The following is a 27,859-nucleotide window of genomic DNA, read 5'->3' as shown; positions in this document are numbered from 1 at the left end:
ATTAAAATATAACTTTTATTTTTAAAAATATATTATTTTTTTGAATAAAAAAATATGTGTAAAATGGTAGTGGGAGCATGTGCCCTCACTTTCTTCTACATAGATACGTCCCTGTATATATATAGATATAGATATAAATATTGATAACAAAAATATTATATTTTATATTATGTAATTTATTAATTTATTCTTTAATAAAACATGTTTTCACCGGTAAATGACTTGTGATCTTTGAGAAATGACCATAGTTTAATATATCATTGCCTTAAACATAAAGGTACCACTTTATTCTTATAAGAGCGGAATTGTAAGAAAGTTTGCCTCCTTATTAAAAACACATTAATTAATACAAATTAACATATATTTTTTTGTTACAAAACTATTTTGCTTGTCTTAATTAATTAATACAAATTAACATATACATTTTTTACAAAACTATTTTGCTTGTCTTAATTTATATTTGGTTAATAACATTTGAGTGGCTCATAATTATTTTTTTTCCAGCAATATCAATATGCTCAATTCATTTTAAACATCTTTTATATAATTAGGATGTATAATTTCATCTAACAATTCAGGTTGTTTTAAAGATAAATAATATTTATAAACGTAACCTCGTGTCTAAATCAGAAATTAAATTTTGATATTTAATTAAGACAATAGTCAAATCATTTGTATATGTAAATAATTTTTGATCTTTCAAATATTTGATATATCATTTTCGTCTTTATATATATAAAAAAACATTTGTATAGTTTAAGAATAATGAATAAGTTTTTTTTTTATTGCTTGGAAAATAAACAAATAAGAAATTAACGCACGTCGTCCTAGAAAATAACAATTCAGAGGGGAAGGAAGGGATGATGCCATACAATCAAATTAATCTTGTCCCGCACTACTATTAGCAAGGAAGTGAGCTATTTAATTGACATCACAGTTAACATAAGTTAGTGAGATAACCTAGTCACGTTGAACCAGCTCTAGGACTAAAAGGAAAACAATAAAAAAAAAACATAAAAAAATGGGAGTAAAAAATATCTCATTCTCACCTATGGTATAAGAGTGCAAATCAAATAGTCAAATACAAACAAGACATACAACAAGGCATGCGATAAGGCATAACATACATAAATAATATCATTATCATGCTTAGTTCATTCATGGCATGATAAATAACAATAATTAACATTATAATGTATATGTAATGGACATGAACTATATGTTATTATGCATGCGACATCAGTAAAAAATATTATACTTGTGCATTATCACTAACAATATATATAGAGTAGTCTATGGATACATATCGAATCACAACCCTTCACACTTTCATTAGAAGGATATATTACTAGGGTTTGTCGGGATAATTCAGTTACGCAAGATACATTTCATGCACATAATGGACGAGATTGGGAATTTCAAACCAAGTTATTCCCAAGAACTGATCCTCAAGCTTTTACATAAAGGAGTCTTTCTTAGCGGTGTATTTCATATTGTACCCTTAAAAATACTTTTATGTGAATGATGCATGCCAAATAGACTCCATGTAATAACATATACATGATCTCAATTCACATATCACATATTCCTCGTATAACCTCATATATCTAATGTACATTCTCAAATACGTCAATTAATCATTATTAAAAATGTAGTACAGAGATTACAAGGATAAAACAACCATCTAATAATTGTTGAGCAAGCTAGGCTCCCTGGAGACTAAAATTGTCCATGACTTAATTAAAGTTGAGTAATTAAAATTATAGGAACTAAAATTATTACATGTTAAATTATGATGACCAAAAGTGTAACTAAAGTTTTTTTTATATATAAAAAAAAGTTAGTATTTTTTTTTTTTTTTTGCATTAAAGATATCTTCCATCAATAGATAAATATTAATTTTTTTCAAGATGTATAGATAATTATGGTGGGGTTCTTTCTTTTTTATTACTCATTATACTTTGATTTTATGCTGCAAGTGTTTTAACCTGTATTGATAATATTGTAAATTCTTTTAATCACAACTTGTAATTAAAAGAATCTCTACTTACTCATTAAAATTTTACCTTTTCAAAAAAATGTATATTTTATATGTGGGACTAGGACATTGAATTCCTATCAACTATCAAGATGCTTAAAGAATCCATATATTAACTATAATGAAATAATAATTTATATATTCAACATTATTTATTAATTATAATTTTTAATCTTATAAAGTAAAAATTTATTGTGGAAATTAGGTTATGCATGATGGTGTTAAATAGATTTACAATGTCATTCAATTATGATAAATTTGTCAATTTTTTAATATTTACCTTAAAAATCATATAAATAATATTTTTTATTGATCAGCAAAATATTGCAATTTTTTTTAAATAAATCCCTAAATTATTTTTTAATTAGATCCCTGAACTAAAAATTTAAGTCTCTAAATTAGATGTTGGTTGATTTAAAAGTGTTACAAAACATTTATAAGATTCAATTATCTAATTTATAATATATAAATGTAATAATTATTGAATTTTTTTCAAGTGACAGAATAAAAAAAATGAAACATGTAAAAAAAGTACAACATAATTAGTTTAAATCAAAGAAAAATAATAATATTATATTTATATATATGTGGATAAATAAATAAAAGAGTAAATTAAATGAATTAATTTAGGGAGACAAAAAGAGAGGGATTAGGATATGGAGCAGTGAGTAATGTGATTATAAAACATTGGGTTGCCCAGCTCAGGTATAGCTATAGCCTACGTTGTTACTTGAATGAGTCAAAGTTTGGTTGCAGACGCGTTGAACTTGGACACTTGGACAATAGTTATGTAGAGAGTAGAGAGCATCCTTAAAATAATAAAATTATATAAAGCCCACTTCCACCACTTACACTGAACTTACCCGCCCACCGCTTCCCATCACGCGCACACACACTCTCTCTGTCTTTCTCCATTCCCACCACCTTCACTTTCCCCCACTTTCCAAGCAACCTCCCCCACCATATAAAACTTCTTCCCTTCATGATTTCACCGCAAACTGAACAATCCCTCGCTTCGATCCTCCTTCTCCTCTTCCTCGCGCTGTTGCACAACCCATTCCAAATCATGGCCCTCGCTCATCAGAATCAAAACCCTAATTCAACCCCAATCCTCGTCCGCCAGGTTTGGGCCTCCAACCTCGAATCCGAATTTGACCTAATTCGTCAAGTCATTGATGATTACAATTTCATTTCCATGGATACGGAATTTCCCGGCGTCATTTTCCGCCCTCAGCTGCTCGACCCCGCAAAACCCTACCTCAGCCGCCGCCTCCAGCCTTCTGACCACTACCGCCTCCTCAAATCCAACGTCGACGCGTTAAACCTAATCCAGGTCGGGCTCACGCTCTCCGACGCTCGCGGCAACCTCCCCCGCCTCGGCGCCGCCGGGAACCGCTTCATTTGGGAGTTCAACTTCCGCGATTTCGACGCAGAGCGCGACGCCCACGCGCCGGACTCCGTGGACCTCCTCCGCCGGCAGGGGATCGACTTCCGGCGCAACGCGGCGGAAGGCGTGGAGTCACAGCGGTTCGCGGAGCTGATGATGTCGTCGGGGCTTGTGTGCAACGAGGCGGTGAGCTGGGTGACGTTTCACAGCGCGTATGATTTCGGGTACTTGGTTAAGATCCTGACCCGACGGAGTCTGCCCCATGGGCTTGAGGAATTTCTGAAGATTTTGAGAGCGTTTTTCGGGAATAACGTTTATGACATTAAGCACATGATGCGCTTCTGCGACACGCTCTATGGTGGTTTGGACCGGCTCGCCCGAACCCTCAATGTGGACCGGGCCGTCGGAAAGTGCCATCAGGCCGGGTCGGATAGTCTGCTGACGTGGCATGCGTTTCAGAAGATGAGGGATGTTTATTTCGTGAAGGATGGGCCCCACAAACATGCCGGGGTTTTGTTTGGCTTGGAACTCGTCAGCTGAGTTTAGTTAACCAATAGCTCTGAATGCAAATGGCAAAAATGAAAATAATATATACATAAATAAATATTTGATTTATTATTTTATATCTTTTCCGTAAACTGCTAATTTCCACTGAATTTAGGAAACTTCCCAACTCAACATGCCAACTTAGCGTAGCCCTTCACACTCGAATTGGTTCAAATTTTAATACAATTAGTTTTTTTTTTAATCTTTATTCGAATATGGGAATATTTTGTACTGCGTCAGTTATGAGTAACGGTTCAACGTTTATTATTATTATTTTTATATAAAATATTAATTTAAATGAATATTGTAAGAGCAAGTAAAATAACTGTCATATAATTAAAGAAATATTCTAAATATATGATAATTAGTTTATGAATTCTTATAAAAATTATTTTACAAATTATATTAATGATAATTTTTTTTATTGATTGTTGATGTAAAAATTACATTGCTAATATATTATTATTATTAAATCTACTAAAGTATACAATAGGAAAAATTATTACCTTTTCTCTAATTACTATTACATTTATTTTATTTAGATTAAGTTATATTTTTGATTATTTATCTTATTTATTATATTTATTTTAAAAAAATTATAATTCTTTATTTCTTAAATTTAAATTAGTTTAGTTCTTTTAAAATAATGATTATTTTAAATCTTTAGATATGATTTTTGAATTTTTTTATTGATTCAAAACTTATAACATGTCTTATTATATTTACCTTTGAACTTAATTAGAATTCAAACATAAAGTAAAAATAAGTTTAAAAAATTAAAAAATATTATTTTATATTATTTTATAATTATTCATGAAATGTATTTTTCACACGATTTTTAATATGTTTATAATATCTTTTAGGTTTGAATGCAATTAAATTTCATAATTTTTATATAATTAAATATAATATAATAAATTTCACATCTTAAATAATTAAAAAATTAATTCAAAATCGTGTTGTGAAATTTGATATTATTATTATTTTAAAAGGATCTAAATGAATAAATATAAAAAGTAAAAGATAAAAATAAGCATTTTATCGTATAAAAAACCAAGAGTATAAATTAGGCTTTTGTTTATCAGTGATAGTATTGCTACTATTTTTATCTTTACTATTATTATTTGAGTTTAACAGGTATTAACTTTTTGTGCATATCTTATTTATCTTAACATTTTCCTGTAATTATTATCTTTTTAAAATTAATAATTTGAATAGATAATATTTAAGAATTTGTTTTTTTTACAATACATACATGATTAAGTTTAATTTTATATTATTATTTAAATACAAGTTGATATGTATAGAGAGAGCAAGTTTATATCAATTTTTATAACGACAATTTTTTTTAATTAATTAGTAATATAATATTTTTAACTTATTTACTAACAATACATGTTTTTTCATATTATAGTTTTATTATTTATATTATTTATAACTTTTTTATCACTGTATTATTGATGTAAATTATTTATTGATGTATTTCATTATTAACTGACATGAGATTATTTAATAAAAATATATAGACAATTTTGTTACAAAAAATAAAGTTATCAATTTGGCCATTAAAATATTACTTGTTGTACCCTCTGTGATCGGTGTTGAATTAACCTATTGGCCAAAGATCAACTCCTCGATACTCAACTGAGTTGGTCAAATCTCGAGTTTTTTTCGTTTGTATATGTTATTTATGATCATTATAAGTAAATATAATTATGCCAAAATTTTTGGGGTTCACCTTTTTTTTTTGTTTATTTATTTTTTATTTATTTATGAAAACTTGTAACATTCTAAATATATATAAATATAAGTATTTTTTTTTCACTTATAAATATTATTTTAGCATTTTTTAAAATTATAAATTTAAATATTTTAGTGAGTAAAGTAAATAAAGAAGTAACAATTTAGTTTTTAATCTTGGTGTAAAATAATAATATATTAATTTAATCATAAAGATTCATAATTTAATGATTAATTAGAATATTAACCCTAATTAATTAATTTTATTATATAAATTCATAAACTTCTGTAGAATTATATATATACACACATGACACATGAAAGATGGAAAAAGAATACAAATTTCATTAATTATAGGGATAAGGGAGAAGAAAAACCAAAAGAATGGGAGATCTCATCAGAATAAAAGTTTCGCTAAAAAGGAATCTGTGTTTACAAATGAATGAAATAAGAATAATTGACATTAAATTTAACCTATGAACAGTCATGCAACTCATCTATAAATAGACTTTTAAAGGTTGCCTAAAATCAGATAAGAGAAAGTTACTTCTTGTGAGTGAAAGAGTTACATGAGAAAAATAAGTAAAATTTGAATGTCTTAGTAATAAACTATCTTCAAGGTTCTAATATACTTATAATGCCTATTTTTATTGTCTCACAAATTATTAAGGTAAGAGGAGAAAGTATTTATTATAATTTTTTTTATTAAATATAGCTATAGTTTTAGCGGGATGTTCCTAATCACATCTTGTTTATTTATTTTAAGCTAATATTGATAGATTATTTAACTATTTTTACTTCTTTTAACAAAGTATATGTGTTATTTGTGTTTTTTTTAATTCATTTTAAAATGTTAGTTATTATTTGTAAACGCATTATTTAAAATTTTTGCTTTTAGTTATATAAAATAATATCAATTTCATTTAGATTATTGCTTTATGCATAAAATATTAATTATTTATATATTTTATTATATTTTTAATTATAGTTGTAATTTTATTTTATGTAAAGCATACTAAACTAGAATGAAAATATGTATAGAGATGATATATATATATATATATATATATATATATATATATATAGTTAATAATAATAAATATAGTAATCAATATTATTTTATTCATTATGATTAGTAAGTTATTATAATGGTGTGTATTAATTAATATGATTATTATAAGTAAATAAAATTTGAATTGCTTCGTAATTGGAGGTTTGACCTTGAGGATTTAAGTAATTATTTGAACAATGTGAGATATTCTTCATACAACTCATTTTATTATGATTAGTCACTATATGATTTATGTTCTCGTTCGTCTTGTGTTCTTGTCTCTTTGGATTTTATTTATTTATTTTTATTAAAAATTATTATAAATTGATTATATAGATGGATTCATCTAATATTAGACCTTTCACCACTTTTGTACACACCATTTTTTTAGAATGCAATTGACAATTTGTATACAAAGTAATACAATCACCTATCATGGACAAGGTTCTTCAACAATAATGCTCCCAGACAACACCACTAATCTTCCTTGATAGTCTTGCAACCATCACTTTCACCATTCCTCCTATAACAATCCGACAGGTCTCCACATTTGCTATTGAACAACTATTACTTATCGAAAAATTAGACAACGCATCATAAACAAAGTTTATAATACAGTCAGTAACTCAATATGCTATAAGCACCAATTATATACAAAATATAGTACTAATTAAGAGTAAAATAAACTTAAGTGTCAATCGACATCTATACAAAACATGACTACATCAAGTAGCCGTAAACTAAATCTTGCCATCTCTAGTGTGACTAGCCTTCAACTGCACAAGCCATCCTGTTAATCCTGTCCTACTCCTATATCAAGTATGATCATCGTAGTTCTCACCACAAGGAAAACAAAAGGTAAGCTAGTGAAAAGAATTCAACATATATAAACTTATTTAACATCAACATATTAAAACATTTCATCTTACAACATGGCATCATCAACCTAGCAACTTAACAATTCACAACATATTCATCAATCAACATACATACTTTTACATCATCTAATATATTGTCACGCATATCAACTATGAAGATCTCCAACAACACAGGGTGAGTAGTTTAAGTGACTTTACCCTATTAAATCACAATGACTGGTATAATACCAGAATCAACGTTTGACATTGAGGCAAAAAACAATAGCTAGCATAAGCTAGATTTATTTCTTAGGTTTCACCACTTAAACAAAAGAAGTATGATACTATGTTAGGATATAACAGTTTGGGTATGGGTCTACCATGACATTAGTCTGCACTACTAAACCAACTATAAGATTAACTTACCAACTACCCTACAAATATCACAACCCTATAATATTATGTTAGAAAATAAGTCTCTGATCTGATACTTTATTCAGTTGGTCGCTTTATACACATGTGCCTCGATCTTGCCCACACATGGATACCACATAGAACCTATTAGAGACAACTAAAAAATAACTTATCCATTCAGAGGTCAAGTTACCTACTGAAGGGTTCAACCAGGTTCTTGAAGCACTGCAACATATATCCATACAATGAAATATTAAGTTTGGAAATATTTTTAACTCTCATCTAGTTTCTATGTATAGTAGCTAAGATATGCATCTAACCCACATATCTATAACTTACCAACTTAACAACTTATTCATCTTTCAATATTCAACTTATCAGCTTTAACAACATACAACATTCAACTTTCAACTTCATAACATGTCAACTTATACAACATACATATTTTTCAACATTCACATCTTGAGCAAACAACATCATAAATCAATTTAAGCAACTATAACAACTTATAGCTTTGCAACATACTCAACTCATTACATATTAACTCAGATAACATCTTACCATACCACTTATACAACTTAGTCATCACACATCAACTGTAAAACAACATTGGACAACTAATTGTTCTTCATACAACTTATCTATCATCAATCAACTATAAAACATCACAAGAATGCAACTTCTAATCATCCAATTCACGCTTGGCACCTCTCACCAGGTGCATGGCATCAATGAGGCAGAGAGCTTCCTATCTCGTCCACACTCGACATCACCACACTTGTGCCTAGTGTGGTTGGGGTAGAGAGTGCCACACATTATTGTGCTTGGCATATCAACACCTACACCCAACCCCAATCAGGAAAATAGTTATCTGCCTAACTCACGCTTGACGCTTCACATTTTAACGTCGGCATGAACCCAGACAGATATACGAGTCTCTCTCTTCACGCTTGGCACCATTCAACCCTTGTCTGATGTGATTCCAACCTGAGACGATTCTCTCTCCTTATGTTTGGTGCAACCAATTCCCCGCCTAGAGTGAGTGAGATAAAAACCTCTCCTTTAGAACCATGTTTGACACCTTGATGGCGTGTCTGACACGATATCAGATTCTACATTTCTGTAGAACTTGATTTCACCAAATACCTAAAAACCAAAAATTTTCCATAACATACAACATCTTGACCAATATCTATACAACACAAATTCATCATCAAAAGCAACATGCAACTAAAAATCAATCCCCTCTCAAGCATGAACCTCCATGAACACCTTTGAACACTCAAAACCCATGGAACCCCTTTCAAATTCATCCTCAAATCAATAAAAAAGATAAACAACTCATCCCAATTATCACAGCCACATAATGCACCCTAAATTCAAAATCATTGCTTTCATTACCTCTTGGAGACTCAAACCCGCAATAGGAGAAGAGAAGAAACTTTGTACGACACCGATTTGAATCCTCCGCCTTCACAAGCTCGAATTCCAACCACAAAGCCTACCTGGATTCAGTAATATCTCTCTAGCTTCTCTCTAAAGTTCTAGAAAACATGAGTTGTGAGCTTCCTTTTGAAAAAATTTCTTTTATACTTTTCCTGAACTGGCTCCACTTATCTTTGATCCAGCCTTAAGAGATCAACGTGCTTCAGGGTCTCTCAGCCCATAACTCTCAACAGTAGTTATCAAATCAAACAACCAGGGCTATGAGATGATAGTGTTACACCTCCAACAAATCATGTCAACCTACTATATAATATATAACATCTGTTATTATAAAATAACATAAGAATTGTGAAAAATAACATAAGAATTATGAAAGTGGTTTGTAAATATTAATAAAAAAAACAAACATTTCCTACTTTTATAAGTACTTAGGAAAAATGCTAGTAAATATGACTTGTAATTATATTTATGTGTAATAAATGAATTTATCCTTAATGTAACTCTAATTATTTTGGTATTATAGGTTGTGTAATTTAAATAATTTCTTATAATTTTATTTTATTTATTCAACTTAATAATTAAATAATTATATGTCATATTTAGAAGAGATAAATGGGTGTTACAAAACTTAATTTCCTTACGCTCTCTCTCTCTCTCTTTATATATATAGGGGGTTCAAACGACACCGGTGTAACTTTTACTAAGTGTTACACTGCTCAATAACTTTAAATTAAATGTGAATTTTGTAAATCTAACCGTTAGATTGAAAATTCATATCATTTTATATGTGTATATCAAATTTTTTTTAAAATTGAACAACAACTTGAGGGTAATCAAAATGTTCGTATTTTAGTATATTTTGAAATAAATATATTACGTCAATTTTGTTTTATAAGAATGAAGTATCAAATCATCTTCATCTTGGATTAATATAAAATTTTGTATATATGATCTAAGAGTAAAGAACCTTCAATCTAACAGTTGAATTTAATAATTTCACATTTAATTTAAAGTTATTGAGCGGTGTAACACTTAGTAAAAGTTACACCGGTGTCGTTTGAACCCTCCTCATATATATATATATATAGAGAGAGAGAGAGAGAGAGTTAAGGTTGAGAAGATTTATTTATTTTTTTCTTTTCTAAATATTCTAAACTTGGTGAAGATGTTGTTAGAGTTCCAATTTTTGATTTTGTTCAAATAAAAAATATAAAATGTTTAAGTATCGTGGAAATGTAAAAAATATTAATAATTTAATTTTGTATTACAAATTTATTTATTTAATTATATTTTTTAATAATGTAATATGTATATTATTTTTATTATATCATATAGATAAATAGGATATCCTATCAGACTTAACAGACTTTTTTATAAGTCTAAACTAACTTTTTCTTTAAACAAATAGATATTTTTAAAAATTTAAGCTTGACATTTTTATTAAATAGATGAAATCAAGTCACTATAAGTGTATCATGACACATTTCCCTAAATAATTCTAAAAAAAGTAGTGAAATTTTTATAAGTGATTTTAAAGTATTAAAATTTTATCAATTTGATCTCTATTATGTTACTATTATTGGAGAGACTAATTTAATTTTTTTTAATATTTTAAAGATTATATAACATGATTTTTAATATTTCACAAATTAATTTATTATTTTATTGACTAATTAGAATATAAAGTAACATTTGTCTAACTAAATTAAGGATTTGCTCTAAATAGAACATAATTGTCTGGAAATCTTTTGTTGAAAAACTATTTTTTCCTTTAGAATTTATTTTCTATTGACTTAAAATATATTTTTAGTCTCTTAAATTTAAGATAATTTTTTTTTCCTCAAATTTAAAATTATTGATTTTATTTTATGTAATTTTTAAAAATCTTATTTTAGTCACTCGAGTTTCCAATAACATACATAAAAATGAGAGATTGAGACGATTATGTATTATTAGTTGAGTTTAATGTGATGTTTTCACTGATAAAAATATCAGTCGATAGATTTTATGGAACTTTATTTCATAAATTCTTTAACAAAATTTGAGTATAAAGATTTAAAATATTTTTTGTTTGAAATTACAGTACAAAAAAATTAATTTTAAATTTAAAAGACTAAAAATAAATTTACTTTGAATTTGAAGAATTAAAATATATTTAAACCTTATTTTTTTATTAAATTAATCTTTACAGCATGTTGATCATTCAACATGCTCTAAAAATAATAGTAGTGTCTTTAGAAAAGAAATAAAAACTAGAAACCCGGATATGAACTCTGCAGGTTCTTTCTGCTTTTAATGTTCCAGATTTTGTTTCCTTTTAATTACTCCATAGGAAAACATATACAGCCAGTGAAAAATGCTACTACTATAGCTGGTTCAATCTCTCAATTATTTCATTAATTATTAAAAATTATAAAGTCAGACCATTTCTTAGTTTAGAGACAAAAATCTCACCTTTTTTAAAATTTGCAGATTCATTTAAAAAATTAAATTTTTTTAGTAAATGCATTTTCATATATACAAATCTGAATCTCATAAAAACATTTGACCTTTTCTTTACCGATATGATTTTCTAACGGAACATGAACACAACCAATAGAACGAAAAAGAAAAATCAACTCATGGAGTTGGAGCGACAAACTTTTCTCAATTTTCTGCATCCACACCCTTGCTGCATCAGGCAAATGCTGACATAAATAACTAAAAGTTAAATAAAATTAAACATTTGGAAGAAATTAAAATTACACCTATCAAGAGTAAAATCTACAATTAAAATTCAAGTAAAAAAATTCAAGAAATTGAGAACAAAGGGCACAAGATAATGCCCAACAATTGCTACCCTATGCCCGACGCGATTCACTTAGAGAAAACACATTGCTCTCTAGACAAACCATGACTAGGGTGACCAAGCTCACGCCTCACAAAATTATCACAAGAAGCCCCTTAGAACTCCTCCACCCAACATGGACCAACTCACAAAGAGAAAACTGTGCTCTCAACCACTCTCACACTTGGTGGCCCATAGTGGTGTCTGACATCATATCAGAGATGCCAAATTACAGAGAAGTGAAAATCACATAACTGAAATATCACTCAATTCATGATTCAATCGACAATAACATTCTAAAGGTCAAATTACACATTTATAAGTCATTATAAGTCATTAGTTACATATTCTCACATGCTCATCTCAATTATTTCATATTAATTAACACAATATGTTCACCCCCTTAGGATTCTCACAAGAATCCATAGGCAATTCAAGATCCACAAGATTAGTAATTACATACAATTAAATATGAATGTCAATCAACAACATCAATTATAATACTAAGGAATTACATAAAGTATAGAATTACAAGTCATGAATAGAAATTGGGATTGTTCCTTCATACAACACATCCAAAAGAGAAAGAGATTGAGGGGCAATATTATTACCCAACATATATTTCACGTCTAGTGCAAGAATACTCACTACTCCCTTTATCTCAGTGAATGCTAAATGCAGGACATGAATCTTTGAGGTGACCTCTATTATTCTCTAGTTCTTCAAATTCTTTAGAGTACGAAAACATAAACTGGTATGTAACCCCCTCATAAACTCTCTAACTCACGTTTAACTCATCAGTAAAACAATTAAACCATGATTACACTTCTCTTTTCTCAAGATATTAAAATAAAACATAATATTAATTGAAAACCATATTTTCCATATAAATAAAATGCACCTATTTAAAATAACCCAATTAATTAATTTAAAACTATTATTAATTTATTAGTGAAAACTTGGAATGTTACAATAGACCTAATTTAAAGTAGTTTTAGTAAAATAAATTTGACATCAGATATAAAAAATTGAATTAATACCTTTATTACATCAATATAAAAGAGACAACATAAAAAAAAAATAACGACAGAAACTATAAGGATAAAAAAATATAATTATAATAATTAAAAATATTTATCCCAAATTATAAGAACTAAAAAAATTGAAAGAGATAAATATAAAAACTAAATAGATTTTAAAAAATATTTTATGCGAAAAACTATATAAACTAAAAAAAAATATTTTAACCTATATACTATAACCAATTTTCTCACACAAATTAAAATTCTACTGAAGAATTAATATAACCAATTATCTTGCACAAATTAAATTCTACTAAATAATCAATATATTTGCAAACGATGAAAAATTATACTGTTATATCATTTAATGAGTTGAATAATATACCTATACTGTAAGTTGTAAAGTCATCAATTGAAAGGGCATTACATAATTGAACGGGAGCTTTACACTAAAATAGATCAAAGTTATTCATTCGAAACAGATTTTTCCTCACTCCAGGGATACTCATACTTGATTTTTCCTCTTTCGGTTCCACAGCCAAATTTCAAATCTCAAATTCCTCAAAACTCAATAAATTTTGAACTAATCCAACTCCTTCCTAGTTCCAACCCCACTAACGTAACAGTTAGATAAATGAATAAATGAAGAGATGAGTTTGAAACCGTGACGTTTCCATGCACGTGAGAATTCAATGCCTTCACGTGGCCTACACACGTTCACCGACTCTTTCGCATGATCTGGTTCCTGCGACGCGCTTCAGGACTCGTATTCTTCCTCGGAAACGCTTCTTCGCAGATCTCCACGAAGGCGTCGACGATGACTTGGTGGTGACACGTGGCGTTGAGCTGAAGGAAGCACTCGAGAAGCTCCTGAAGATCGGTTTCGGTGTAGATCTCTCTCTCCAAGATCATTTGGAGCATGGAATCACGAAAATCCTTATGTGGGTCCTTCGATTCCTTCTCCACGGCGATGCTGTCCACCAGTTTCGCGCTCATGATATTGCTCTTGTAGTGGTTTAGGTTTGTGTCGGGTTCGGAGATGGTGGTGGAGGTGAAGACTTCGTCTTCGTCGTCGCCGTTGCGGTCGCCGGAAGTGGTGGATGAATTGAGGCTGCTGCTAGGGTTTGTGTTTTGGTAAATGGAGATTCTTGGTTTTAGGGTGGGTTCTTGTACTTCAGATGATTTCGGTTTGCTACACCCGCAGCTTCCTTTTGATTTGAATAGGGCTTTCATGAACCTTCTCTTGTTGGAAGACATTAATATTAATATCAACAATCACACAAATAACAAACAAGGTTTTATACTAAGAGAAAACCTCCGATTCAATCACAGTACCAGGCACCACAATTGTGGTGACGCTATACAACAAGATTTCAAAAGTTTTGAGGCTAGGGTTTTCAAAATTCTTGAGAAAGAGGACTACGAGGTTGATTCTAACAAGAGAGGAGGGTGTTGTTGGTAGAAGTCCTTTTGAAACGCAGATGGAAGAGAGTAGAGAGAAAGAGAATGAAAGGGGAAAGTGGGGTTGTGGATTGGAAATTGGAAAGTGTTTGGGAGAAAGGGTTTTAGGTTAATGAAAGGGTGGAAGGCATAAAGTATTATGAAGGACTTATTAATCATGTGAACGCTCTTTCGGGAGAGACCCTCACGATAAGATTCTTATTTAGCGTTTATTATCGTTTACTATCGATAACAATATTTCTATTCAAAATATGTTTCATGATTTTGATTAAAAAAAATCATGTTTCATTTGTCAATTGCTTCTACTTTCTTAATTAGCGCCTTCCAATGATAACATGGTTTAATAATATATATGTCAATTACGTTATTTCATTCGCACAAGCTTATCTGATTTTTTAGTCTTTCCCAACTAACTTTTCTTTGTTAATCATATAAGATATCATGACCTCAAATTAAAATAAAGAAATCTTGTAAACAATAAAAATATTTTAATGAATGAATATAATGTAATTAAAACTTATAATAAATAAGTATTTTAAATATATAAATTATATTATAACATATAAATAATTTTGAACTAATAAATTATATTTTATATTTTTAATTAATAATTTGTATTATGATATAATGTTAATCGATAATTTTTTTAGAAAACATATTGAAATTTTATTTAGAGATATAAATAAAAGAGGATTTAAAGAAGATAGTTAAGAATCTTTTTTGGTAAAGAAAGAAGATAGTTAAGAATTAAGATTAAATATATAATTAAAGAAATTAAAAATAATGAATTTTTTTTTGTATGGAATTTTTAGCTAACTAGTATTTTAATGAGTCCTGGGTTTGATAAAAAAATATGTTGGGATGGATGATCTTAATACAATTAAGGTCTCAAAAGATATTAATTTTCGATGAAACTCGTAGATATTCTTATCATTACTATGATATAAAAAATAGTATTTTAACATATCTATACATGCTAACTTATATAACTAAAATTTATAACAAATCATATATACAAATAAATTTAGATACATTTTTAAATAAAATAAACAAATTTTGGTTATGACCCATGTAAAATTAGTATTTTCTTTGATTCTAATCCTCTAAAATTTTAAGTCACTATTTTTTTTTCTAATAACCATTTCAAGCTATATATATATAACACTTATTTTAAGGATTTAAACAAAAATTTAGAAGTGCCACATGCATAAGTGTCACAAATAGTTATAGATACTACTTATGCTCACATAATTTTCTAATGCACATATAAATAGTTATAAATGGTTACAAAGTAGTAGAGACAAAAACAACAATATTAAATTTTAGAAGAATGAAAAATAAAAATAAAAAATAAAAAGTTTTACACATACCAAAACCAAAATATACTTATTTTGTAAAGACTACAACCATATTTAAATCATACAAATAAATACAATATTTGAATATATAAATTGTATTTAAAATTTATATAAATAGATATTTTTAAACATATAAATTATTATATAAAAAAACATATAAATTATACTTTAGATATAAAATAAATAATTTATATTACAACATAAAATTAATTTAATATTTAATAATTTATTTTAAAAATATTAAAATTTAATTGATAAAAATAAACATGATAAATAAAAAATATAATTAGATAAAAAGTATAAAAAAAAAGTAAAAAATATTTCTATCAATTTAAATAACCCCTTAAAACAATATTGATGTTTTAATATATAAAAGTTGATTTAATTTATAAATAAACATGATAAATAAATTAATATTAAAAAGTTAAACCACATTTATTTTAAGACTTGTTTTTCTTCTTCTTTTAAATGTGACGCTTATTATAGGACGAAAAATATTATATTTAGAAGTGAGAAAATAATTCAATTTGAATTTTTTTTATAGATGTTATAATTATTGTGAGACAGTTTTTTTCCTTGCATGTGAAGCATTCAACAGTATTAAAATTTAAATGCAACATTCAATGCTATTTAATGGCAACATTCAACGGTGTTTAAAAGCATTATCTTTTCAATAATATTAAATGAAAGCCTTTAAAGACTTTTACTACTTTCGTATGACATTCAATAGCATTTAAAAGCAATATCTAATCGAAATACTCTCATTCAATTACTTAATTCACTGATATTAAAAAAAATAGTTAATTTAATTTATAATTGTAACACGGCACAACACACTAGAAACACCGCACAGAAAAGAATAATTGTATACACATAGAGTCTAGAATATACATATACATGATCCAATTTGAACAGAGTTAAAGTGTACAAAAATTTCAACCAAATGCTACTATCCCAAGTAGCTCAACAACAAAACAGCCACAAAAGAAATCAGCTCCGCCGATCCGCTGAAGACTCACCACTAGTCATCCACCTATCCCTGCTCTGCTTCCATACATAGTATGATCATTGCAGTCCAAACATCATGGAAACAATAAAGGGTAAGCTAGTGTAAATAAAGTCAACATACATATATGCGTAATATAATGATAGAAAACAACTACGGCTATCAACATACCAGCACTTCTTATACCACTCACAGCATACAACATTCTCAGCACCGCATTGCAGCAATATCGGCACTGCTTAGCAGCAATAACAGCACCACAATGGTGGCTATAACGGCACCGCTTAGCGGCAACAACAACACCGACTTAGCGGCTATAACAGCACCACAAATGTGGCTAATAACAGCACCGACTTAGCGGCTATAACATCATACAATTCAGTTCAGCATAGCACAGCACAGGACAACACAGCAATTCAACACACTTATTACTCACAACTTAGCCTAACATTCCATAGTACCACAAGACTATGACTCAACTTTTTAATTCATCGATCACAGCCCAACTCAGCACAACATTACACCTCTAATACAGCTAAACATTATTTTTTCAGCCTTATCACCTAGTCAGCACAACATATTCATCAAGATCGGCCTAGTTCAGCATATAACAACATTGATCATCAATCTCAGCAAAATTCAACAACTAATAGCATGTATAACCATATCTCCTTGCACGCCCGGCGCACTCGAGGTCACTCCCAGCGCGGCTCAACCCGAGAGCACCAGGGGCCAGCGCGCCCAGCGCAAGAATACTCGCGCCCGGCGAGACTCAACCCGAGAGTCCAAGACTCTCATGCCCCTGACACAATTCCAATTGCGCCCAGCGCCTGCCAGGCAGAGACTCTAAGGAGTCTCATGCGCTCAACGTGGCCTAACCCGCGCCCAGCGTGGGGAAGGCAGAGACCTACCAAGGTCTCGCGCTCGGTGCAAATCGCATTGCGCCCAGCGCTCTCTTGGCAGAGACTCCCAAGGAGCCTCCGCGCCCAGCGAGCCCAAACCCGCGCCTAGCGCGGCACCAAAATACTCAAAACATGTCACCCTTGATATCGCGCCCGGCGCAGCTCAAGTCACGCCCGACGTGGGCCAACCAGAGACTCCCATTTGCAAGCTCGCCCGGCGCACACAGCTTTGCGCCCGGCGGGCTTGCCTAAACAGAGTCCCCTGGTGGTCACGCGCCTGGCGCGAAGAACGGCGCCCAGCGCGAACTCAGCAGCAACTCTCCCCAAGTTCGAAAATTTTCCAAATCTTGCAAAACTTAACAGCAAATCCACATGCAATCCAGCCAAAAGTTCCCATTCCCATCAAATATCAATAAAAACAGCTCATTTTCAACATGCAAACAAAAATCATCAAAAACCCCAAAATTTCTTCAAAGTTCCGAAAACTCCAAAAATTCAATTTTAATCGATCTCAGCCAGAAATCATCCATTGGCAAACAGCATAAGAGTATCGAAGACTCATTCCACGTCAAAAACAGCCAAAATAACTAGCTTCCCTTACCTCGGTAGAAGATTCCGAGCTTCGGGATGAAGAAATTGGAGAAGAGGGTTGAAGAAGAACTTGAAAAATCTAAAGGAGGAGAAAAGAAGATTCCGTAACTCAGCTAGGAAACCACAACTACTCCGCACTACCACCTTGAATCAGCAAAATGAAGAGAGTGAAGAATGAGACCCAAGGTACAAGAGTGAGTAAGGAGAAAATGAGAGTTAGAGAGTAAGAGAGTTGGGGAAGAAAGGAAGTCCGTACGGGGGTCTCACAATAATAATAAAGTTATTTTATTTGTATATATATTTTAAAATATTATTCTTATATTACTTCTCTTTTCTAATTAATATTCATATATTTTCTGAAAAATTAGAATGGTTGTTCTATATTATTTTTCTCTCCTAATTAAGACTCATCTTTCTCCTAATTAATTAGAGTGTTTGTTATTTAAAAATTTTATAATTAATGCATTTTATCAAATTAAGAAAACACACTTTAATTGAAATATTTAGTCTAAAAATAATTAATAAATAAGACAATATAATAAAAAGAAGCAATTATTTTAAGTTGGATCTTATAAATAGGAATGAAAGAAAGATAATAACAAGTATGATGCTTTGAAAGCTTTGTAAAAAAATAGTATTCCCTTCATCACACAATAAGTGTGACAATTTTTTTTTAAATAAGTGTCATTTTAGTATTTCAATATTATTATTATATCTTGCCTTAATTCTAAGTAACAATTTTTTTATTTTTTTATTAATTATAAACAACAATCATTAACTTTTAAAGTTATTCAGGATTAAATCTCTTTTATATCCTTCATTTATTGTCAACTCTATTATGCATTTACTTATAACTAATATTAAATATGACAATTGATGACATCATGTCAAGGGACCAAAAGTCTAGTTCTCTCTTTTGGAGAAATTCTTTCCTTACAAATTTTTATCAAGAAATTTCTCCTTGTGACATGTTTTTCCTCTCTTGCTCATCTACATTTTGATGTAGTGCAATTCTACCTCCTTCTCCTTCCATTATTGGCTGATTTCTTTGAACTTTAAAGATTCATAGAAGAAGATTAAACACACATTGAAGCTAGTTGAAGAGAAACATCATTCATCTTCAAACTAGTTTCATCAACAACCACTTAAAGTAAATGGTATATTTGGAATAAAAAATTATTCTAGAATTCGTTAAAAATAACCATATTAATTTTTTTTTGTCTTAATGATTTGTGCTATGTTACTCAAAATAAGGGTTAGAGGTAGTAGTTTCTTCCGTTTCATAATAAGTATCATCCTATATTGTTTTACATATATTAAGAAAAACTATCAAGTAGATAAAAGAGAATAATAATTTTACAAAATTAATCTTATAATTAATCTTCTTTGCTATAAATGATGCAACACAATAATCACTTTTTAAAAAATATTACAAGGGATATAAATGAAAAAAGGTAACTAATACTACATTGAAAAATTATCATGACAATTATTTTAGGACTTATTTTTTCTTCAAACACTTATCATAGGATGGAGAAAGTGCTCCTTTTCCACTTATATTCCTAATAAGATTTTGCTAAATAAAATTACATAGTAGAATGTGCCAATACATTTGTCAATAAAAAAAATTCTTTTGATTTCTTAATAGGTGCAGATACATTTTCCTTTATATTACTTCCTTCGTTTCTTTTAGTTTGACATTTAAAATTTTGACACAAACATTAAAAATAATTAATGTCTGATTTCATATAAAAAATTATAATATATCATTAAGCCTTTTGAATTTCCGCCAATAAAATAAGTATTGAAGAAGAAAAACAACACACTAATTAAAGAATGCATTAATAATCACTAAGGTATATAATAGGAAAAAAAATATAATGTTACATGATATTGTAAAACGACAATCAAATTGAAACAAATTAAAATTATCAAACAAAACATTAAAAAAAAATAAAAGGAAGGAAGTTTTATTCTTTAGAAAATTGTTGTTATGTTGATCGTTTTTAATAAAGAAAATTAATACTCTCTTCATTTCACGATTATTGTAGTTTAAAGTTTTTACATACATATTAAGGATAATAATAAATGTATATTTTTATACAATTTTACTAAAATAATTTATTATGTCAATAAATACATTAATTCTGATATTTAAAAAAAATAAATGAAGAGGCGTTATAATTATAAGAAAATTAATTAATATTATATTAAAAAGTGAGAATATTATTACTTTTAAATGTTTTTAAATATTAAAACTAGAGTCATAGAGGGAGTAATTAGTCTAGTTTTATAAAATTACCATTTTTTTATCTATTTAATTATCATTTTTCCCTTAGTTTTATAGAATATAAAAAAATAATACTTATTATTATAAGTTGGATAGAGTAATTAAGATAGCAATTTTTAAGAAAGTACTACTATCTTTACATTCAACGTTAAGAAATAAGACTTTCAGCACCTATTATAAAAAGGGAGTAATTATGTTAGTTTTGTAAAATTTCTATTTTCTTTTATTTATTTATTAATTTCTCTTAATGACAATTATTATAACACGGATGGAGTAATTAACATAACAATTGTTTAAGAAAGTCCTTGTCTTTGTCTTTATATTCAACGTAAAGAAAAAGACTTTCAGCACCTGAAAGCTGTGTTCAGATTTCTTAATTTCCTTTCTCCTCTAAGAGAATACATTAGGAATCTAATAACATCAACTTATCAGATCAATTTGTTTAATATCAGACATAAGTTAATTATTTTGATTTTATTTTATTTTATTATTTTAAAATTTATTTTATGTAAATAATGCGGGTTAATTTTTTTAAAAAACTGATTATATTTTTTTTTTAAAAATAGTGTAGTTCGATTTTAAATTTAAATTAGTTTATTTAGATTTCTTTTATGTACCTAGATTTGATCCATCGACCTTTTACTTTGTGGGCCTCACCCAATTTGTTGTTTCCAAAAATAATATTAAAAAGTATTAGAAAAAATTCAAGTCCCACATCGACTAAAGATTAGACAATTAAATAGTATGTAAATAGAAAATAACCCTTATCTTACAAGCCGATTTTGTAGAATTGAGTTAGCCTCAAATTCACTATTATAAGATGATATCTAGATCATCTAGATCCACTCTAAATAGGTCACCCACCATTGATATATATATATCATGAGCATGAGGAGAGTATATTAAGAAGAAAAAAAACCTCAACTCTCGTCAATAGATTATTAAAAATGGTCGCCCACCATTTATCCACGTACCAAATCCAACTAAATAGTATATAAGTGAAAAATAGCGAAAAAAATCTTACTTTACAAGTCAATTTTATAGGATTGAGTTAGACTCTAATACAAAGGATGGATTAACAACGGTTCTAAATCCATTTACATCAACCTCCCATCAATTTTCATTTTACTTTGAAATTTGCATCTCCCTCCATCAACCACCACGATCTAGACTTCAATTTTTTCACAGCTAAACATAGATCCGTGAAATGCATTTTCATTTGGCCCTTGTTTGAAGGTGAATTATAGCAAGATTGAAGACCGTAAAATTGTCTTCATCAACGGGGAGATGCTTTTAGATATTCATTTATTTTATTAGGCTCTACTTTTTGACATAATTCATACTTTTAACCAACGAGACGTGAAGTCCAAGTTTTCCTGGGCTTTGATCTTAGATATTGTATATCAAACGGGCTTATGCAGAATAGTCGTGGGTCATAACTAAAGTTTAGGCCCATCAAATCCGAACTACATTCCGAAAGGAAACTAAAAAAATAAAATAAAGAAAGAAAGAAATAAAAGGGAAGAGGCAAAACATAGGTACATAATTTTCTTTAGAAGATATACTTTTCATACTTAGAATCATTGAGACCACTTTTTTTTCTCGGAAAATCTGTTCATATTTTATCATGAACCGCAAAATTATTGAGCATCTTCTTAAACCAGGATGTGTAATCCTCTTATCTTTTCAGGTGTACATTCTTTGACAAAGAAGAAAAGGCTGAACTAGAATTTTTCACGGCTTTAATTTGTAACCATATCTAGTGTCCAAGATTTGTTTTCTTTGGCCCACTTTTTTTCTTCTAGTGTCTCAACTGTAGTTGTGGATTTAGCATTGGTGACAAACAGATGAATGCCAAATAGATGAATCCACTGAAATTGTGAGTACACCAAAACAAAAAAGAAGAGTGTGGTTTTCTCAAATAAACATTGTACATGAGGCAACAAGCCAACTGATCTGCTCCCTGTTCAATCCAAGTTGCCACTCCTTTGCAATCTGTCCAAATTCACCCTATCCCCTCCACTTTATTGTTCACAACATTAATCACTTCAATCTTTCAAAGGACAAATATTAGGTATAATTTCTTTAATTTTTTTTTATTTTTATGAATCTTTAGTACAAACATTTTTCTTTTGGTATCAAAGAGGGTCTAGGGGTCAAAAAAGAAAATTACAAGATAATCCTTCGAGGGCCCATTATATCCTTTAAAGAAGGTGAGCACAACCAATTGAAGAGGAATAAATATGTAAGCCAAGTGGTAAATATTAAATAATTCTTGTTTACATATCCTTTTATTCTCCAAAACATTTTTTTTTTCTTCTAGTTTAAACTCTTTCAAGTAACTTCAAGCGCGTGATTCAGCGGTAGGGGTTGATCCACGCTTAAGTAAGGTCAGGGGTTCAAATCCTGTCTTGTGTATGCAGCCGCGTTAAATCTTGGGGCCAGCTATCCCACTCCTTGAGATGCCTCCAACGTAGCGATGAGATTAGTCACTGCTATCGGCGGTAGATACTCCAGGAACGAACAAAAAAAAAAAAACTCTTTCAAGTTTAACTAGATTGGTTACTTGTTTATAATCTTTAACTTGTATTTCAAATTGGAGTCTCAGAAATCACAAGTTTTACTTTCGCTAGATTATATTTCTTTTATTTGAGTTTCAATCCGTTCGTTACTGCAAGCCAGCAGAGCAGGTAAATGGGAGAAAATATGAAGCAATATGGAGAGTTGTAAGTTGTAACCACCAAATTTCCAACCGCTGACCAAAGACCAAACTTTACTTAACCTTAAAATGTACATGAATATGAAAAGGTAAGTGGAAGTTGTTGGAGAAAGTTCACCCATCTCTCCTTTTAGAATCTGCAGGAACCAACTTTTTGTAAAGCTTGAGGTAAAAGAAACCACGACGAATATTTATCCTTACTCAAAATCATATGCGTTTCATTATGTCTACCACAACGAATGACTTCAAAAGTCTTTTAAAAGTGAACTTTGTGTGCCTTGTTGTCCACACAAATGGTCCCATCTAACACCGAATTACACGCACTCTATTATACTAATAATTATTAGATTGCCTGAATACACTAAATTATCTACGATGTTAATCAACTATTAGATAACATATATTTAAATTTTTTTATTTATAAGAAAATAATAATCACTTGATTACATATTATTTAAAAACTTGTTAAGGATTATGTGATTTATAACAACCTAATATTTATCTCCTGTAATTTAGATATTCGTGTCATACATTAGTTTTCTTCATTCATATCTTGTATTTTCCCCCCCTAGTTTGGACCTTGGATATCCTATTTGGAGTCAAAGATAAATTGATTTTAATACGTAAAAATTATTTAAATGAGTTTTGAGTCTTTTAATAAGTTTTCTTTTTCATAAACACAAGATCAATAAATTGAATTCCTGAAAACATGTTTAAAGAATTAATTAAGGTGTTCATCAAATTTGCTAGATCTTGTTGGTATTTGTCTGTGTCCTATTTGAAATTAAGAGAAAAAGGATAATAATGATAGTAATAATAATAGAGTTAGCAAATTAGTGAATCATAAATTAAAAGGTAATTTTTGTTGGGAGATTATTTATATAATCCTTAAAAGAAGTTAATAACACTCTTTTTAATTAACACTTGCTTTATTGGTTGAAACTTATTGGAACCAATCAATTTTAATAAATCTCGTATTTTATTTAATCAGTCAATCTTGATTTCAACCAATAATGTAATAAGTGTTAAAAAATGTTTTTAAATTTTATTTTATTATTATTTATACTATTAATAAAGGTGATGCACCTTTTTATTGTGTAAATTTATTAACTGTTTTAAATTGTTTTATCTCAAATATTTATTTTCAAACTTCTCATATATTCTAAATAATTACTCAAAATCATTCACATCTTCTTATTGTTAACTAACTGCACATATTTAATTTCAATTATTTTTATCATTTATTTTATTTTTAATAAATACTTGAAAGCATGAAATACCTTTTATATGATAGTTAATATTAAATAGACACATTTATAATTTAAAAACTCATCCTTTTTTTTCCCTTTCAATAAAGATATATTATTATTTCTCATTGAGTTGATTCTTATCTTGATCATTGATTAAAGAACAGTTGTATTGAACTACTTACACTAACAATCTTTATTAAAGCACATCTTACTTTAAGTTCTAATAAACCTAATTCTCTTAAATATATTATTTTTATTATTATACTATCATGTTTAAATTTAAATAAAATTAAATAACTTTTATATTAATTTGATGTATTAAAAATAATAAAGTAATTTTAGTTCATAAATTAATTAATTATATATGAAAAAATTAACCTGGTGTACATTGCAGAAGTTACTAGTAAAATACTTGATAAAGCAATTTAGAACGCGCTCTTAAAAAACTAGAAGTCCATAATATGTGCTTAATTAGGTGTTTAACATCAAATGAAGTCTCCTCCTAATTGTCCTTCAATTCCCAAGAACAATAGTCCCAAGAAGACCTCGGTCAACACCAATTCCAGTCAATTTGCTTTATCCATGTGCAAATGCCCGTGTTCAGTTCAAGAGAAATTCAACAGCAAAAAAACACAAAGCACTAAAAGAAGGATAATTATCAATCTCCTTAAAGTATTACAATTGTTACTAGTATACTTTATCATAATTTTAATTTTTTTAATAATTCTTTAGAATTAATTTTTAAACCAATATTTTTGGTAAAAAAAAAAAAAGAAAAGAAAAGAGGGAGACACTCCTTTAGAATATCTTCATATTTAAGAATTAAGATATCTTTTGTGACTACAAATTGGTGGGTATCTTCAAATTTTCGATAAGAGTGAGCTACCCACAAAAAAGGCTTTTGTATATCTGAGGAGTAGTTTTTTTTCAAAAATTCTCAAAATGAGTATTTTTTTTTAAAATTCTCAAAATGAGTATTTTTTTAAAAAAATCTCAAAATGGATGAGTAGTGTTTATAAACACAATTTCGTTATTTTAATATTTTAAAATAACAAAGTCGCGTGACTAAGTCAAGTCGTGCCCTCAACCACGACTTTGATATTTTTAAAAATATTAAAATAACGAAAGTTGTATAAACACGATTTGTCTATTTCGGAAATTTTTAAAAACTTACCTATTTTTGGAATTTTTGAAAAAAGAACCTACCCCTCTCACATACAAAAGCCCACAAAAAGAGAATACGAGTCTATCAATTTTTTTAAAAAATTTAATTTCTTTATACGTGTCTCTTTCTTACGACAAAATTAGACACAGTACACACTCTAAAAATTGCAGGAAAAGTATATCAGATTTCTCAATAGACAAAATCCCATGCTAAAATTAAACCCGGTCGAAGCACATGCATGAGAACAATCAACAACCAAAACTACATCGTTTTCAACTTTTATCCTTCCCTTTCATCTTCGGATTCACAGTTAAATCTTCCACGAAAACTCGTCATCCATTACTCAAAGAAATTAAAAAGTGCACATTTAAGTCAAAAATTAATTAAAAGACATGTTTATTACTTTTTATTAGAAATTTTAAAAAGCAATTATACATGCAAGGAGTTGGGTCTTTGACTGACGAACAAAAACAACAACCATTCTTACACAAATTGACGTAAACTTAATTTATCATAAATATATACTATACAACTGAAGGAAATTTGATCCAATATCAGTTCTCAAAACAAAATTAAAAACACAGCAAATTTTATTTTGATATACACTATAAATATTTCTCATCAAATATGCATAAACATAAAATTATTATCAACAACAAAATTCTTTCTGAAACGAACTTGAACATACTGGTTGATTCACGTAACTAATCAATGATGAAAAAGGAGACATTAACTTATGAAAAGGGTGGTTGAGACTAATAGAAAGAAAGAAATATGGTACCTATATAGCAATGAAAGCAAATTGCTTTGCTTTGCTTTGCTTGTACTACACATTACTAAGCTAAACATATACCAACCATGCAATGCAACTTTTAACTCTCTTCTCACAGTTTCGATCGATGGAGATTAATTATTATTTTTAACTGTGATATTAATTTGTATCGATACTATGATTATCAAAATTAAAATGAAAAAAAAAAACTAAACATCAACGACGCAATTTTGGAAAAGCTGAAACTTGACGGCGGGTCCGGCAACTCCGAGGGCGGCGTCGTCGCGGTCTCCGGCGAGTCTGATATAGGCGGGACAGTTGACGTAAATATGGTACCTTCCGGAGACCCAAGTCCCCACTTTCCACTTAACCCTACCGTTGACCTTGACGTTGACCAGCACGCCGCCGGAGGTCTTGTCCTGGCGGAGAATCTCGAGCATGAAGGGGGAGACGGGGACGGCGGCGCCGTAGAGGAAGGGCGACCAGACGGCGGTGTCGCGGTGGCCCTGGTAGGTGGGAGGGAGCGCGGTGGCGAGGGAGACCTGCTGGCCGCGGTAGGAGGCGTAGGCGTCGAGTTTGGTGTAGTAAATGCCGATGCGGTTGTTGGGGTTGAAGGCCGAGAGCGTCACTTGCATGGTCAGTGTGAGGGTGTTCGGGGTGGGGGCTGCGGCGGAGGGCGTGTCGCCGGTGGAGGAGAGGTTGAAGGCGTACACGGTGGCGTCTTCCAGGACGAAGCGGGGCTTGGTCGGCCGGAGGATGATCCATATGAGGAAGATTACGAGGAGAATGAGGAATATGAACCCTAGGAGCGCCGCCAATGCGCGACGGAGGAGCTGCCGCCGGTGGTCGTCGTGGTAGCCGCACTCCTTGGTCATGGTTTAAGTGTGATGATGGATATGGGTACTCACTCTGTGGAGAATGTTTCTTATTGCATAATTAAGTATGTGTGTGTGTGTGGATTATATAGGCAATTCAATAATGGAAGGGGTGGAAAATATGAGAGATGAAAAAAAGGAG

The 27,859-nt window shown here is 29.7% G+C and overlaps 3 protein-coding genes across 3 annotated transcripts; 1 reads left to right on the top strand and 2 right to left on the bottom strand.

The window, feature by feature from the left end:
- The first annotated feature begins 2,881 nt into the window (after positions 1 to 2,881).
- Positions 2,882 to 4,173, top strand: CAF1B (Polynucleotidyl transferase, ribonuclease H-like superfamily protein). The gene has a single exon (XM_020347570.3). It carries the CDS (start codon positions 3,021 to 3,023, stop codon positions 3,963 to 3,965), a length of 945 nt encoding a protein of 314 aa, XP_020203159.1. The 5' UTR covers positions 2,882 to 3,020; the 3' UTR covers positions 3,966 to 4,173.
- Positions 4,174 to 13,657: 9,484 nt separating this feature from the next.
- On the bottom strand, positions 13,658 to 14,597 carry LOC109788758 (transcription repressor OFP6; the record flags this gene model as incomplete). The annotated part of the gene is made up of 1 exon (XM_020347576.3): positions 13,658 to 14,597. A coding segment is annotated over one exon (552 nt), but the record flags the coding sequence as incomplete, so codon positions are not given.
- Positions 14,598 to 26,642: 12,045 nt separating this feature from the next.
- On the bottom strand, positions 26,643 to 27,859 carry LOC109788759 (NDR1/HIN1-like protein 1). The gene has a single exon (XM_020347577.3). It carries the CDS (start codon positions 27,715 to 27,717, stop codon positions 27,052 to 27,054), a length of 666 nt encoding a protein of 221 aa, XP_020203166.1. The 5' UTR covers positions 27,718 to 27,859; the 3' UTR covers positions 26,643 to 27,051.

Source organism: Cajanus cajan, chromosome 10 (genome assembly GCF_000230855.2).
Source record: "Cajanus cajan strain Asha chromosome 10, NIPB_CcT2T_4, whole genome shotgun sequence".
In the NCBI taxonomy this organism is placed as follows: domain Eukaryota; kingdom Viridiplantae; phylum Streptophyta; class Magnoliopsida; order Fabales; family Fabaceae; genus Cajanus; species Cajanus cajan.
Note: the sequence above shows the minus strand (reverse complement) of the source record. Positions and strands in the feature narration are given on the sequence as shown.

Excerpts from the sequence above, each read along its gene's own strand:
- CAF1B (XM_020347570.3), top strand. The coding sequence starts at position 3,021 with ATGATTTCACCGCAAACTGAACAATCCCTCGCTTCGATCCTCCTTCTC.
- LOC109788759 (XM_020347577.3), bottom strand. The coding sequence starts at position 27,717 with ATGACCAAGGAGTGCGGCTACCACGACGACCACCGGCGGCAGCTCCTC.